At 36.3% G+C, this 13770-nt stretch overlaps 1 protein-coding gene across 3 annotated transcripts in view; it reads left to right on the forward strand.

Annotated features, from left to right (window-relative positions):
- The window catches only part of NLGN4X (neuroligin 4 X-linked), a 137414-nt gene extending 126318 nt beyond the window's left edge, over positions 1 to 11096 (forward strand). For all 3 annotated transcript variants that reach the window (XM_072852968.1, XM_072852977.1, XM_072852987.1), the window contains 2 exons: positions 1419 to 2208; positions 10247 to 11096. In XM_072852968.1, coding sequence (XP_072709069.1) covers positions 1419 to 2208; positions 10247 to 11096 — 1640 coding nt within the window. The remainder of the gene's footprint in view (positions 1 to 1418; positions 2209 to 10246) is intronic.
- The last annotated feature ends 2674 nt before the right edge of the window (positions 11097 to 13770 follow it).

Below are 13770 nucleotides of genomic sequence, written 5' to 3' on the forward strand. Positions count from 1 at the left end.
GGTAAGTGTTTGAGCTGTGGGATTTCTACCCTCAACACCCCCCCCCCCCAAAAAAAAACCAAACCACAAACACCAAACCAACCAAGAATGTACAGCACCGGTACTGAACCATAAATATTCCAGTTGATAAAACCAAATCTACAAAGAATTTGTAATAGAAGACAAGACCAAAATATCTATTGTATTTATAAGTCCATGCTACTTCTATCATATTAAAACAGACAGAAATCTATGGCAGAAGACTAAGCCCTAGCAAGCAATTGTAGCAGGGCTGCTGGTAAACACACCCTATTTGGAAATACATAGAATTATGCCTGACAGTTTAGTCTATTGATACAAATAGGGTGCAGTGAGTAACTGTTGTGTAAGCCATGCCAAACTCAAGCAGATGGAACCATGAAAAACTTAATTAATCATATCATTGAAATTTTGTAGTGTGTGCGGTAAGTAATCTTCACAAAGGTGTATCAACCACAGCCAGTTTTTCCCATAAATGCTTCAAGGTCTTTAAATGTTTTTGTAGCTGTTGCTCTCTTTGACATTTCAAGAGCTTGACAGCAGAAACCATGTGCAGAAGAGGTCCAGGCATTTTAGTTTAAGTACAAAATAGGCCATTTTAGTGATCCTACCAGGAAAAACCAGATGGGGCAGATTCACCAGTAAGCTCCAGTTGCTTTTCAGTGCTCTGGTGACACAAAGAAGCTCTTCAGAATGGGTCTTTCATGTCTCTTTATATTAGTACATACAAAACAACCATAAAGAACTACTGAATCTCTTATGCTCTTCTGAAAAATATAAATATATTTTAGTTCAACATATAGGCAGTGCTAACACACACACACACACACACAAAATTAAGATGGTAAAAAAAAATGTCAGAGTAGAAGACTCAAGATTATTAAATTGATTTTAGCAGAGTAGATTTTTTTCAAATTGTATGATGCATGCCTTCTATGAAGGAAATGAGAGTGTGTAATTTTCATTTGACCTTTAAACTACTGAAGAGCGCATTTATGAACATCATTTACATGGTGAAGAGGATATGATTGCTTGTAGCTGCCACTCCTTTAAAGAAATTTTTACAGGACTACCAGTGTGCTAAAGCCAGGGGACTTCCATTAAAGATGCAAGAAAACTGCAGTACAAGCATGAGTTTTGTTCTTGAAACAGTAACCTGAAACCTTCATGCTTTATGTGTGTGAGCATCAAGAACAAGAAAGATTTTAATCAGTAGCCTGTTAGAGATACTATAAAAAGGGAGCAGTGAGTAGAATATACGGAAATTGAATTGAAATTTAGGTATATGCATCCTTTAGTTATTGTATAATCAAAGCTTTCTTTGCTTAATGAAAGCTCCTTTTAATTTTTTTTTAAAAAATATATAATTGGATTTGCATTTAAACAATTTGCACCTGCAGGTTTGTTCCAAAAGGCAATCATACAGAGTGGAACAGCCCTGTCCAGCTGGGCAGTGAACTACCAGCCTGCCAAGTACACTCGGATATTGGCAGATAAAGTGGGCTGCGACATGCTGGATACCATTGATTTGGTTGAATGTCTTCGGAATAAGAATTACAAAGAACTCATTCAACAGACCATCACTCCAGCCACGTACCACATTGCCTTTGGGCCTGTGATAGATGGAGACGTGATTCCAGATGACCCTCAGATTCTCATGGAGCAAGGGGAATTCCTTAACTATGATATAATGCTGGGTGTGAATCAAGGAGAAGGTTTAAAATTTGTGGATGGCATTGTAGACAATGAAGATGGTGTTTCCCCCAATGATTTTGACTTTTCTGTTTCCAATTTTGTGGACAATCTATATGGTTACCCAGAAGGGAAAGATACGCTACGAGAGACCATTAAATTCATGTACACTGACTGGGCAGACAAAGAAAACCCTGAAACAAGACGGAAGACCCTGGTTGCTCTTTTTACAGACCACCAATGGGTTGCTCCAGCTGTTGCTACCGCTGACCTGCATGCTCAGTATGGATCTCCAACATATTTCTATGCATTTTATCACCATTGCCAAAGTGAAATGAAACCCAGCTGGGCTGATTCAGCTCATGGTGATGAAGTCCCTTATGTGTTTGGGATTCCTATGATTGGCCCCACAGAACTGTTCAACTGCAACTTTTCCAAGAATGATGTCATGCTCAGTGCAGTAGTTATGACATACTGGACTAACTTCGCCAAAACTGGGTAAGTTTGACCTCCAAAATTCCTTTTTGTTGATAACATACTTCTAAAATACTCAGTATCCCATAGCAGTGGCTTCAAACCCTTGATCTTGCAGCAGTATTATAGCACTATTTGCGTAAGAGAGAAGGTAACTGGGGCTTATTCATATTTAATAGATTTTTAATTAGTGTGTTCCCTCAAACTATTTTCTTCCAGTAGCTCAGTGAGAATAATAATGCACTGTATTTTTGATTCAAAAAATAGGGCAATTATTAAGACAAAGCATGTCTCAGAGAAAAGGCAGCTCACTAAGATACTGAAAAATCAGGCAACGTGTCTGCTACTTGAAGAAGGAACTGTCAGGCAGAGAGCATTTATCTGCTACAAAAGAAAGGAAGTTATTGTTTTTAGCGACCTTCACAGGGATGGGGACTCAGGGAGGAACTGGAACAGAAAGGCAGACACTGGAAAGATTTTTCCCTCTGAGGGCTATAATGTTAATAATAAGTACTTGACTGGAATGAAGAGACTTAGATATAAATTTAGCTTTGAGAAGGTTAAAAATTTAAATTAATTCTGCTTACGAAACAAAATAAAGACATCAATGTTTTGCTGAAATAGAGTTGTAAACATCAAGGAAAGAACGCTCAAAGCAGCTTAATCTGCGAGTGCTATTAATAATTTCTGTCCTCTTCTTATAGCATCCCTTTAAAGAGTATTGCAGTGTTTTACTTGAGCAGCAAGGGCTTTTTTGTTAACCTTGAGTCTTCGGTACTGAATTAAAACAAAGATACTTGTGGCACAAAGGGGCTGTAAATCTTTCCAATGAACGTTTAATGGCAGGATTGGGCTCTGGAAACTGCAACTTTACTGCACTGCAGTGAGTGGTATGCAGCTATATAAGAAAAATTCAGAGATGCCTAGTGTGAAACACTCAGAGTCTTCAGCAGCTCTTGCAGCATTTAATGAATCCAAATGACGTTCAAGGGAGAGAGATTTCGCAGTCTTAACAAAAACCTTGAGCATGAATTGAGTAAAAAACAAATGCTTCAGGTCAATTTACAAGGCAAAAAGAAAGCTTTTGTTGCACTGCATTTTAGAAAAACAGGTACTTTTGCATACAGAAATCCCACAGTACTGCAACAAAAGCAAATGAACTGTGGAATATTTAAATGTATTTGGCAACAAGAAGTCATCAGTACTGGGATGGACAAACTTCAGGATGAAAGCTTGCTTTATGGACAGAGAATGCTGCATGCTGGCTGTAGTGCACACTCAGAAAGATGACTATACCATCAAGTCTGTCTTTATTTTATAGATAAAATGCCACATATACATAGAGGACTTCAGATCCTCACGAATATACATCATTGGAATTATTATGGAGATGCAGGATCTCCACAGTCTCACTATTATTTACAATTACTTTATGACTATTCCCTGTAGTCATATTTAAGCAATTTTTTGAGGCTGACAGGAGCTTCTCACAGCCCCAGCTGCCACCATTACTCGTAATTGCAAGCACTTTCCAGCTGTTGCTACTTGAAAGCTAATTTTGGCAGGCTATACATGCCATCACTCTGTTCTCTGGTTATGAATCCATTGTCACACTACACCTAAAGGCACAACAGGTGCTTTGGGACAGCCGCCAGTCATTTCTGAAACTTCACCATTGCTGGTGAGACAGGAATGGGGTGGATCTACTGTTACAAATTTGCCCCTTTATAGACGGTCTGAAAGATGTGTCATTAAAAATGACCTCTAGCTGTAAAATTTCATTTTTCACAAGGAAAGGAAAAGAGCAACCCAAGATGCATTACCTTACTGTTTTTCATCTTTGTTTTTATGAACAATGATTAATTGTTCTCGATAGGACAAGAGAATACTTGGAGGAAAATAATATTTTAAGATTGCTCTCCATTTTAAGAAATTTAATTTAATTTAATTTTAATAAATTTAATTTAATTTTAAGAAATTAAATTTATTTTTAATAAATTTAATTATTTATTTTTAAATAATATTTTAAGATTGCTTTTCCATTTGCTCTGCACCTCTGGTGCCTCCAATGGAAAAGGGAAGGCTGTAGCACCTCAAGCCTAGAGCAACAGGGGACCTATCTGGGATAACTGTTCTCTCTACCCTCCCACATACAATCTGGAATCCATGTGCCCACTCAGGTCCTCCAGCTCTCAAAAAGATTGATATGGTTCAAGGCTGTGTTGATGGGGGCTTTGTTTTGAGTTTTTTTCGACCCTTTTTTTTTAATTGATCGTTTCCCATCCTTATTGTGATAGAACTTGGCTTTCTTTGTGTTTGCACCCATGGCAACACATATGAAAAATTTGTTAACTGCAAGATTTTCTTATTCCATGTTTCCCTGTAAGTGAGCCTTGAACATTAAAACTGAAGATTTATTTATTTAATTTTAATGTCTCTGAGACTTTTCCAGTCTTGATGACTCTCCCACAGAGGCTGCATCCAGGTACTTATTGTATAATTATGGCTCAGGTGGTGCATCATTCTGATGGACTGTGCTGGACTTTTAACTGACATGCCACCCACTGCTAAAAAACACACATTATTTAATGGGCCTACTGCTAAGGCTGAGTTTGGAGGGTAGGTCAATCCTGTAAAATCACTAGGTGTCAAAGACACAGCACAAGGCACAGTGCTTTTATTGTGTTTTACTTTGAAGTCAGTTACTGAACCTAGCAAATAGGAAGTGGCAATTAAAGTGACTGTTTAATGGCAAATGGATCGTGCTTGAAATGAATACCTGGAAGCTGCATTTTGCTAATCCCCCATTTTCTACTTTTCTATGACCTTTTATTTTTTTTTTTTCCATTAATAGTCTTTTTGGCCTTTTCAAAACTATGTTTCTAACATGCCTTAGAAATAGAAAAGCAATTTGTTCCAGAGTAGGTGTAAGAAACTACATTTGGGACACAAAAATGACATGAAAATATGTCTTTTGATTCCACTATGTGCAAAATTATATGTGAGAACTTCATTAAAAGGTACACTCAAAGCTTCAATCTGCTGCCAGGAGTACTATCCTAACTGTAACGGTAATTTTGTATTCTCAAATGTTCTGTTAGTTAGGGTCATGTTACATCCTTCGCAGATATATCAGCAGGGGGGGAGTGAATGACATGAGGGGATGTGTGCCAGGTCTTTGCAGATACTCTACCAGCTACACTCTTGTAAAGAAGGATTTGAAGTTTCATAGAGTAGATACAAAGCCACGTTCTCATTAGGGGTCTCTATCGGGTTTCTAAAAATTACTCTCTTTTGAGGAGTTACAATACTCTATTTTTGCTCCCATTCATCCAGCTCTACCTAGATTGGTGGTGGGAAAGATAAAGGCCTAAAGGATGTATCCTTGTTTTCTTTATAATTCAGATAAATACTCCTGAATTATTTTACTACCATTGATTCTGAAGCAAAAACCTGACTGAATTATTAAGGATGTCTATGTTTTGTATTCAGTTTGACTTTCTAATGGAAGACACAATTAAACTCATAATGATTAAAGTGTGTTTTCAAATCAATTCTCTGTGAACTTCTTTATGAGGCTGTTGCATTTCTTTTTGATGTTTTTTTCTGAAGAAATAACTGTCTCCAATGGCCAATCTGTGTTAGTCAAACAAAACAGTGTACTTATGGTTTGCTTTCCTTAGTAGTTATAATAGCTGACTGGCAGCATGGCAACAGTGGGACCTGGTGATAAGGGGGGAAAGGAAGTAAGGGAATATATGCTTGTGTACCAGTCCTTCAGGCATGAATGGCTATACCATTATTAATATTGAGACAACATGAAAAATCAGTGGAAGCATGAAGAAATGCCATACAGTTTTTCTCTCTTTTTTTTTTCTCCACATGGAGAAAAGAGGACTGCTGAAAGAAAGTAGATGATCAAGGGACCTTTCAGTGTCTTGGAGACAGACTCAGTATGTAACTGTTAAGACATTTTGCTCTCCAATGAACTTAGAGAATGACACAAAAGAATAAAACACTTTAAGTGCATTAACATAACATTTCCATTGTTCTGAGTGATAGTTAATGCTGTTGCAGAAGTAATTAAAAGATGAATAGTATTTCAATATGTTATATGGATTTCAGGCTAAAAGAAAACATCTTGAGATTCCCTATCATTCTTCCCATGCCAATATCACCAGATATGAAATACTGAGTTCCCTCATTTGCCCTCCAGGTCAGCTACTAATTCACCTTGTGAACAGGAATGTGTGTTGCTCTTCAGTCAGCATTCATTGCAGACACATTTACTTTATATCACCTGAGAAAAAGTCAATAAACAGCAACATGTTAAATAAAGCAAAATCAGTGCAGACTGAAAGCGGGGGAAAAAAGTAATAGGTGAAATCAGATGATTCTGCACATTAATAAAAAAATACCTTAGATACGACAAGAAAGACCATCATATGGTCTTCTATCATATGGAAGGCAAGTTCAGGATGGGGGAATTTTTTGATGGAGAAGCTGTTTAAATTGAATTCTAAAGGTGGTGAAAATAAATAATCAGAGAGCAAAATGAACAACAATAATAATCAATTTTTTTCTAGCAATAGGATGAAGAAAAAAACCCTCCCTGCCAACTAGTAGGATTGGGAAACAAGTTATCTAGTCCCTGTGAGAGCCATTACTGGAAGAAGTACAGAACTGAAAATATATTATTCAAATTATATTTTTATCACCATGATTGCAGCAGGTTTTTAAAGGAAGATTTCCTAGCAGCCTTTTTCTGTAATTACACACTTGAGCCTCAAGAATATCCAGAAACACAGAGGTGATGTGAGAAGCTAAAAAAAGCAAAAGGAAATTTGAAGTTAAAGTAACAGATCAACAGTTTTGTCAAACATCTGATTCAATAGGAGAAATGATTGTGTATATATACACAATCATTTTGTGTATGATTGAATATCTATATTTTGAGAAATGATTGTATATCTATATTTTATGCCTATCTATAATACTGGAAAAGTGTTCATAATAGGATAAGCTTCCCAACTTCCCAAGAAAAAGACTTAACATGTCATAAGTTGTAACCTTATGATTTTATGAATTGCCTCCAGTGTACATAGGAGGAGGGCCAAGGAAAGTAAAAATCCTCTTATTTATATCCACTGAATATTTTTGGTAAATTATCATTAGTCTGTAAAACCCAGATCCATGCACTATTAGATCCTCTATTTAGGACTGGAATTAGTTATTCCATTTTCTTGTGAAAAAAAAAAATCATTTAGATACCTATCCTCCGAATTCAGAGAGAATATGCAGACCATTTATTGGCATTAAGTGATCAACCCTAGAGCTGATGCCAATAGTAGAATTCTGATACCCTCAGCAAAAAAAGTGACTTGTCTGTAGAGCTGGCTGATTTTTGTTCTGTTCCTTGTTTCAATGGACAGCTTCATGCCCACACACAGCCATGTAAACAAATCCTGAAATACAAGGCTAGCCTCATGTAATGTAATTTTCTCTCTTGTGTTTGGAGGAGATGGCAGCATAATTGGCTATTCCTAATAGATATAGTTAAAAAGGAGAGATGGAGGTAGAGAACGGAAGAGAGGGAAAGGAAAGGGAGGTTGATATTTACTTGTTTTGTAGGCTAGTTGAAGGGGAAAGGAATGCTAATTTAAAAAATGTTTAGTTCTTCTATCTAAAATCATCATCTACTGTCGTTTTTATAGGGCCATTAAAAAAAAAGAATTTTAAAAAAGTGCATGCCCAGCTTGGCTTATTGAAATGAGTGCTCAGCTGCTTCATCTCCTGTACTGTGTATCAAATGCAACTCGTTTACACAAGTTAGCTTAATTTATATGTGTTCTGTAGGACCTTTCCCAGAGTCTTTTGTGCTGTGAATCAGAACAGCAAGTGGGGAGAACACAAGACGGACTTTGTGCTGTAATTCTTGCAGGATTTTGAGTTTCTGACAAGAAAAATGCTTTGCATTTTCATAATCTTGCTGATTTTTAATTTGGTTTAGAATTTATGTGTTGAACCCCAAACTACTGTAGCAGTAGATATGTTGAACTGGGCCATTGTCTTCTCCTCTGGATTTGCCAGATCTTTCAGTCTGTTCTTTAAGAACAAAAGAAATACTTTTATTTCCTTCTTGGGTGCATGCTAGAATCCCTCAAAGTAGCAGCATACATCTGCTGCTGTACTGCTTGGAAGTGGATATTACTCCTCTAGCTTCAACTAGGATGAACAATTACTAAGCAATTATCTTTTTGCTCGGAATTAACACAAGTTGGCTAACTATTACTACATAAAATGAAAAATAAAGAAATAGATAGATAGATAGATAGATAGACAGACAGGTAAATACATGAAAGAGCCACAGTTCTGGAACCCCTAGTTTATATCTTATTGAGATAGGAAAGATTTGATACAGTATAATATATTAAAAAAAAAAAACAAACCCAAACCAAAAAAACCCCCAAACACCTAAAACCCCAAGCATATGTAAACCAAAGTACCAAAATTACATACAAAAATAATTCTTCCTTTCATTCAAAAAAAGGTAAGATAAGTTCTTTCAGGTAAGCAAATGAATACAGGAATCATAAGGTTATTAAAGTCAAATTACCAGTCTGGTTTAAGAACTAAGGAACAGCTCTTTATGAACAGCAAAGGAATGCTAAACTAGGCAATCATGTTCATAAGTTTTTTGAAAATGGAAAAAGAAAAAAAAACTAAGATGCTTTAAAATCTGTAGCGGTGGATCTTGGTATTCCCGTAACATACATAACAGTATATTGGGAGAAAAGGAAAATATTAGAATCATTTTTACAGGAAATAAACTAATGCAATTGGGAATGGAGAGGAGAATGGAAAGTTCTCAGAGTAACGCACAGAAAATGAATCATGTAATCTCAGTATAATATATCACAAAGTCCCAGAAAATATGCTTTGCTGAAAAAAAAGATTCAAACTCATGCACAACAGAATATTAAACTCGGTATTAGTAATTTTAAATTTCTGTATTTTTTCATGCCAAAATGAAGTCATATTTACATATGGTTTACCAAAATTATAAGGATACATAGACATTAACCACATTTAAATGCCTTTTGTGCCATTGGTTTGTCTTTATTATGAACCTCTAAGAACAACAACAAAAAAAGAAAAGATGGGAAAAGCTTAATTTCAATTAAATATTTGGGTTACCAATTTTGAAATTATCTGCGAGTAGTGTACTACTCTTATCTCTACTGCTACTTAACTACTATAAAACTTGTTGATCTCAGCTAATATATTTCTCATCCCTACAAACTGGGACAGAATTAAGGCTCACTGTCCTATGGCCATTAAATGTGGTTATTTAGTAGCAATGAGCACACAGAACTTTCAAATAGTAATCTCCTAATGCAAATGATGGAAAGATTTGTGACATACAAATACTTCAAAGGCTTTTCCCTAAAGCAGGTATTTGAACGAAGGGGGACTAATAGCTCAGTAAAGGAACACAAAGAGAAATAGTTCCCAGTTACATGTATTAGCCCTGCTACTTCATGTTTTGACATGTTTTCTGTAATATACCCAGCTAGTATAAATTCTTATGGTCACATGGACTTCCAACATTGCCAGAGGGATTAAATGCCCATATTTACTACTTATAGCAGTGGAAGTAGTGGTAACTTAAATAAGAAAGTTAATGTCAAACCGTGAGAGGAGCTGAACCTACACCTTTACTATGGGGAAATGTAGTTAGTACCTCCCTAAGACAGCTTTGGAGTATGATACTGAATCACAGAACTTCAGATGAGCTTTTGGGAGCTGAAACACAACCCTTTCTTCATTTTCATGTAAAAAAAGTATTATAGTGTCTGAGATGCACTGTACAGTAAGTAATTTTTCTTTTATGTATTTATTAACATCTGTTGTTAAGTTTGGGAGGGTTTTTTTAGCTTCTGTTTCTAGGTTATGTTAATTATTGGATAAACCATTAACTAAAGGATGGATTTTTTTTGTTTTTTTGCTTTTGTTCTTGTTTTTTTAATGACTATAATATTGCCTGTTCTTATTTTTGTAGAGATCCAAACCAGCCTGTTCCACAGGACACAAAGTTCATCCACACAAAACCCAACCGCTTTGAAGAAGTGGCCTGGTCCAAATACAATCCTAAAGACCAGCTTTATCTGCATATTGGCCTGAAACCCCGAGTTCGTGATCACTACCGAGCAACAAAAGTTGCTTTCTGGTTGGAGCTTGTACCACACCTTCACAACCTGAATGAAATATTTCAGTACGTTTCGACAACAACTAAAGTCCCGCCTCCTGACATGACATCATTTCCTTATGTGACACGACGTTCTCCTGGTAAACTGTGGCCAGCCACCAAACGCCCAGCAATGACACCTGCCAACAATCCGAAACATTCAAAAGACACCCATAAAACAGCTCCAGAGGATACAACAGTTCTGATAGAAAACAAACGAGATTACTCCACGGAACTGAGTGTGACCATTGCTGTGGGGGCATCCTTACTGTTCCTCAATATTTTAGCTTTTGCTGCATTATATTACAAGAAGGACAAGCGGCGTCACGAGACTCACAGGCGCCCTAGCCCCCAGAGGAACACAACCAATGATATCGCACATATACAAAATGAAGAGATTATGTCATTACAGATGAAACAGCTAGAACATGACCACGAGTGTGAATCGCTGCAGGCCCATGACACACTGAGACTAACCTGTCCGCCAGACTACACGCTTACTTTGAGAAGGTCCCCAGACGACATCCCGCTAATGACACCCAACACCATAACCATGATTCCAAATACATTAACAGGAATGCAGCCTTTGCATACTTTCAACACCTTCAGTGGAGGACAAAACAGTACAAATTTGCCCCATGGACATTCAACCACTAGGGTATAGCTCAGCCCTTCTCCCCCTACCCTCACAAGCCACTTGGAAGAAAGAAAAAACAAAAAACAAAAAAAAAAGAGGAAAAAGTTATAATACCATCCATTGAACATCTTGTCAGAATCTAAACTAAAAACAAGTAAAAGAGAAGGACAGTCATTATTTTCTTACTGATCCTTCCTACAGAAACTCTCAGATGTTACAGATCAACTGCAAACCCTGTGAAATGTGAAAAGTGTACACTGCTGTTACGATACTGCTTTAAGATCTCAGCCACTTTGATTGAAAGTTGAGGCCAGAAGAAGTCACTTAAAATGGTGTTTTGAGTGTAACAAGCAAAGCAGAGTCTTCTGGAACAGAGAGCCAGTGACTGTACAGGTGTTTTTGGTTTTGTTTTTTTTTTTTAATAAATAAAATAATAAAAAAATTCTTTATGTGCCATACCATGAATGGCCCTTGTTAAAACAAAGACATCACCATGGGCTTTTACCCAGCATATGAAGCTGTAATCCAGATGGGGGAAATAGAATTTTATTATTAAAAACAAAAATGAAAAAAAAAGAGGAGGACTGACTATGCAGTAAAATACGTATAGTTCTGTGCAAAGAGATGACTTGCCAGCCTGAACTATATTTAAAGAAACTTTGTAAAAATGTACATAGCTGTGAGTTTAAAAACAAAAAAAAAGAAGCTTTTATTGATGTTTTCAGTTTGAAAAGAGCTTTTAGAAAGATTGTGCATTCAGTTGTGACCTATGTGTATATACATTAGTCATATCACCTCTGTTTCCTCCAAGCCCAAAGGAGGAATTTCTTCTTAATTACTAGTGGTAAACAAAAAACATGAGTTTTTCTAACATGTTTCATTTATATGAGGCCATGGTGTCATGCAGAGGATACAGTTGTCTGTGTGACCTGCATATTTTCTCTTACAGGTTACACTAGTGCATGTTAAAGTATTCATAGGAGATTGTTGTTCTTTTCTGAGACTTTTTTTTCTATAATTTAATTTCGTGTTAGCTTTTGTTAAAATGCAACACAGCAATGGATTGGAAAATGGAGAAAAAAACCACAAAAGAAAATAGTTACTATTTTAAGCTTGTTGAACTGAACCAAGAAACATCCAATAATATATATTCAGAGTCCAGTTTGTAGTTCTTGGTTATTGTGATACATTAGGAAGAGTTTTGTGCCCTGACAAAAGCAAAGAAAGCCTGTGTTTTGGTCAGTTTTTTTCTGAGGAAAACTAGCTCTATATTCACCAGCAGTTGCAGTGGAATCTCAGCTGAGGAAGCACCTTCTTAGCTTTGCTAAAAGAAAGAAAACCACAATTTGAAAGTGAGGAAATGGTGGGTTGTTTGGCTGGCTGTTTTTTAAACTGTTCAGAAATGATCAATGTGTAAAGAACTTCTCTGCCCAGTATCCTGTTTTGTGCTTGAGAGCGTACCTGTCAGAAAACACTTCTTTTGCTGATACTTTTTTTGCTGGACACAGCAGTCCCATAGTCAGTGAACATTATGGAGAGAGAAGCAGAGACATCATCAGCTGTTCTGCATCTGAATAAAACCGAAAATCCCAGAGAGCATCACTCTCAGGAAGGGCAAAATTCTTAGTTGATTATTCCCTTCTGCCCTTCCTTCACCGGGAAGCCAGGGGCCAAGCAGAGCTATCAAACAAAGGAACTTAGCAGTTTGATTCAAACAACTGATTTGAATGTGAAAAGCTAGAAATAATTCTCGCAGATGAAGATTGTTTCATATTTTGTCTTTGAAAGTTAATCCATCATCGAGAGATAGTAACCAAAGATATTTGAACAAATTGGTCTGCACTTGAACATGATTATCCCAGATGTATTTTCTATTATTAATTCACAACTAAGCTGCATCAATATCATATGTCCCATAAGTATCTAACACAAGATGCCTTGTACCTCTTCTTGGTTTCTATGCTTTTTGTTTTCTAATAACATGTCTTGGAATAGTCACCCCTACAAATTAAATCAAAGACAAAGTGGTTCACTTAGGTCTATTCATCTGCACAACTCCTTGTTATAGCAGGCAGTAAAACAGATTCTGAAGGAAAGAAATAACAAGAAAGTTAATGACATGACAAAAATGCAACATGTGGCTGATATAATCCTTTATCTATAATAAATGTGCTATAAACCTCACCTGAATGCTCAGGCTGGAATGTGATGAAGCAAAAACCCCAAAGTACAACTAGTAGCAAATGGAAAACTGTTTTTTTTTCACTGATCCATCACATAATGTTGATTAATGCTGACTCTATACCAGGCCATTTCCGCCACCTATGTAATGCCTCAGCTGAGATGCAGCAGTTCATAAGTCTTAAAAAAAAGGTTAAAAAAAAAGAAAAAAAAAAAGAAAAAAAAGAAAAAAGTAAAAAAAGGTAATGATGCTTGGCATCATAATCAGTTGGGTATGTTTGTAATGTGAATTACAGTATTTGTTTAGTACTTCCAATTGTCTTCTGCTAGCAATATGTACAGTACTGTGTCAGGCTTGTGACATTTGGGTAAAAAAAAAGTTCCTGTAAGTGAATGATTTTAGCTTTTAAAAGTAATTACAATCAAGTTGATTTAATAATTTGATACATCTGGACTGATGTATGATTTATAGAGGGAACAGATTTATAGGGTCTTCATAGAATTCTATAATAATGATATC

Source organism: Ciconia boyciana, chromosome 1 (genome assembly GCF_034638445.1).
Source record: "Ciconia boyciana chromosome 1, ASM3463844v1, whole genome shotgun sequence".
NCBI classification, from domain to species: Eukaryota; Metazoa; Chordata; class Aves; order Ciconiiformes; family Ciconiidae; genus Ciconia; species Ciconia boyciana.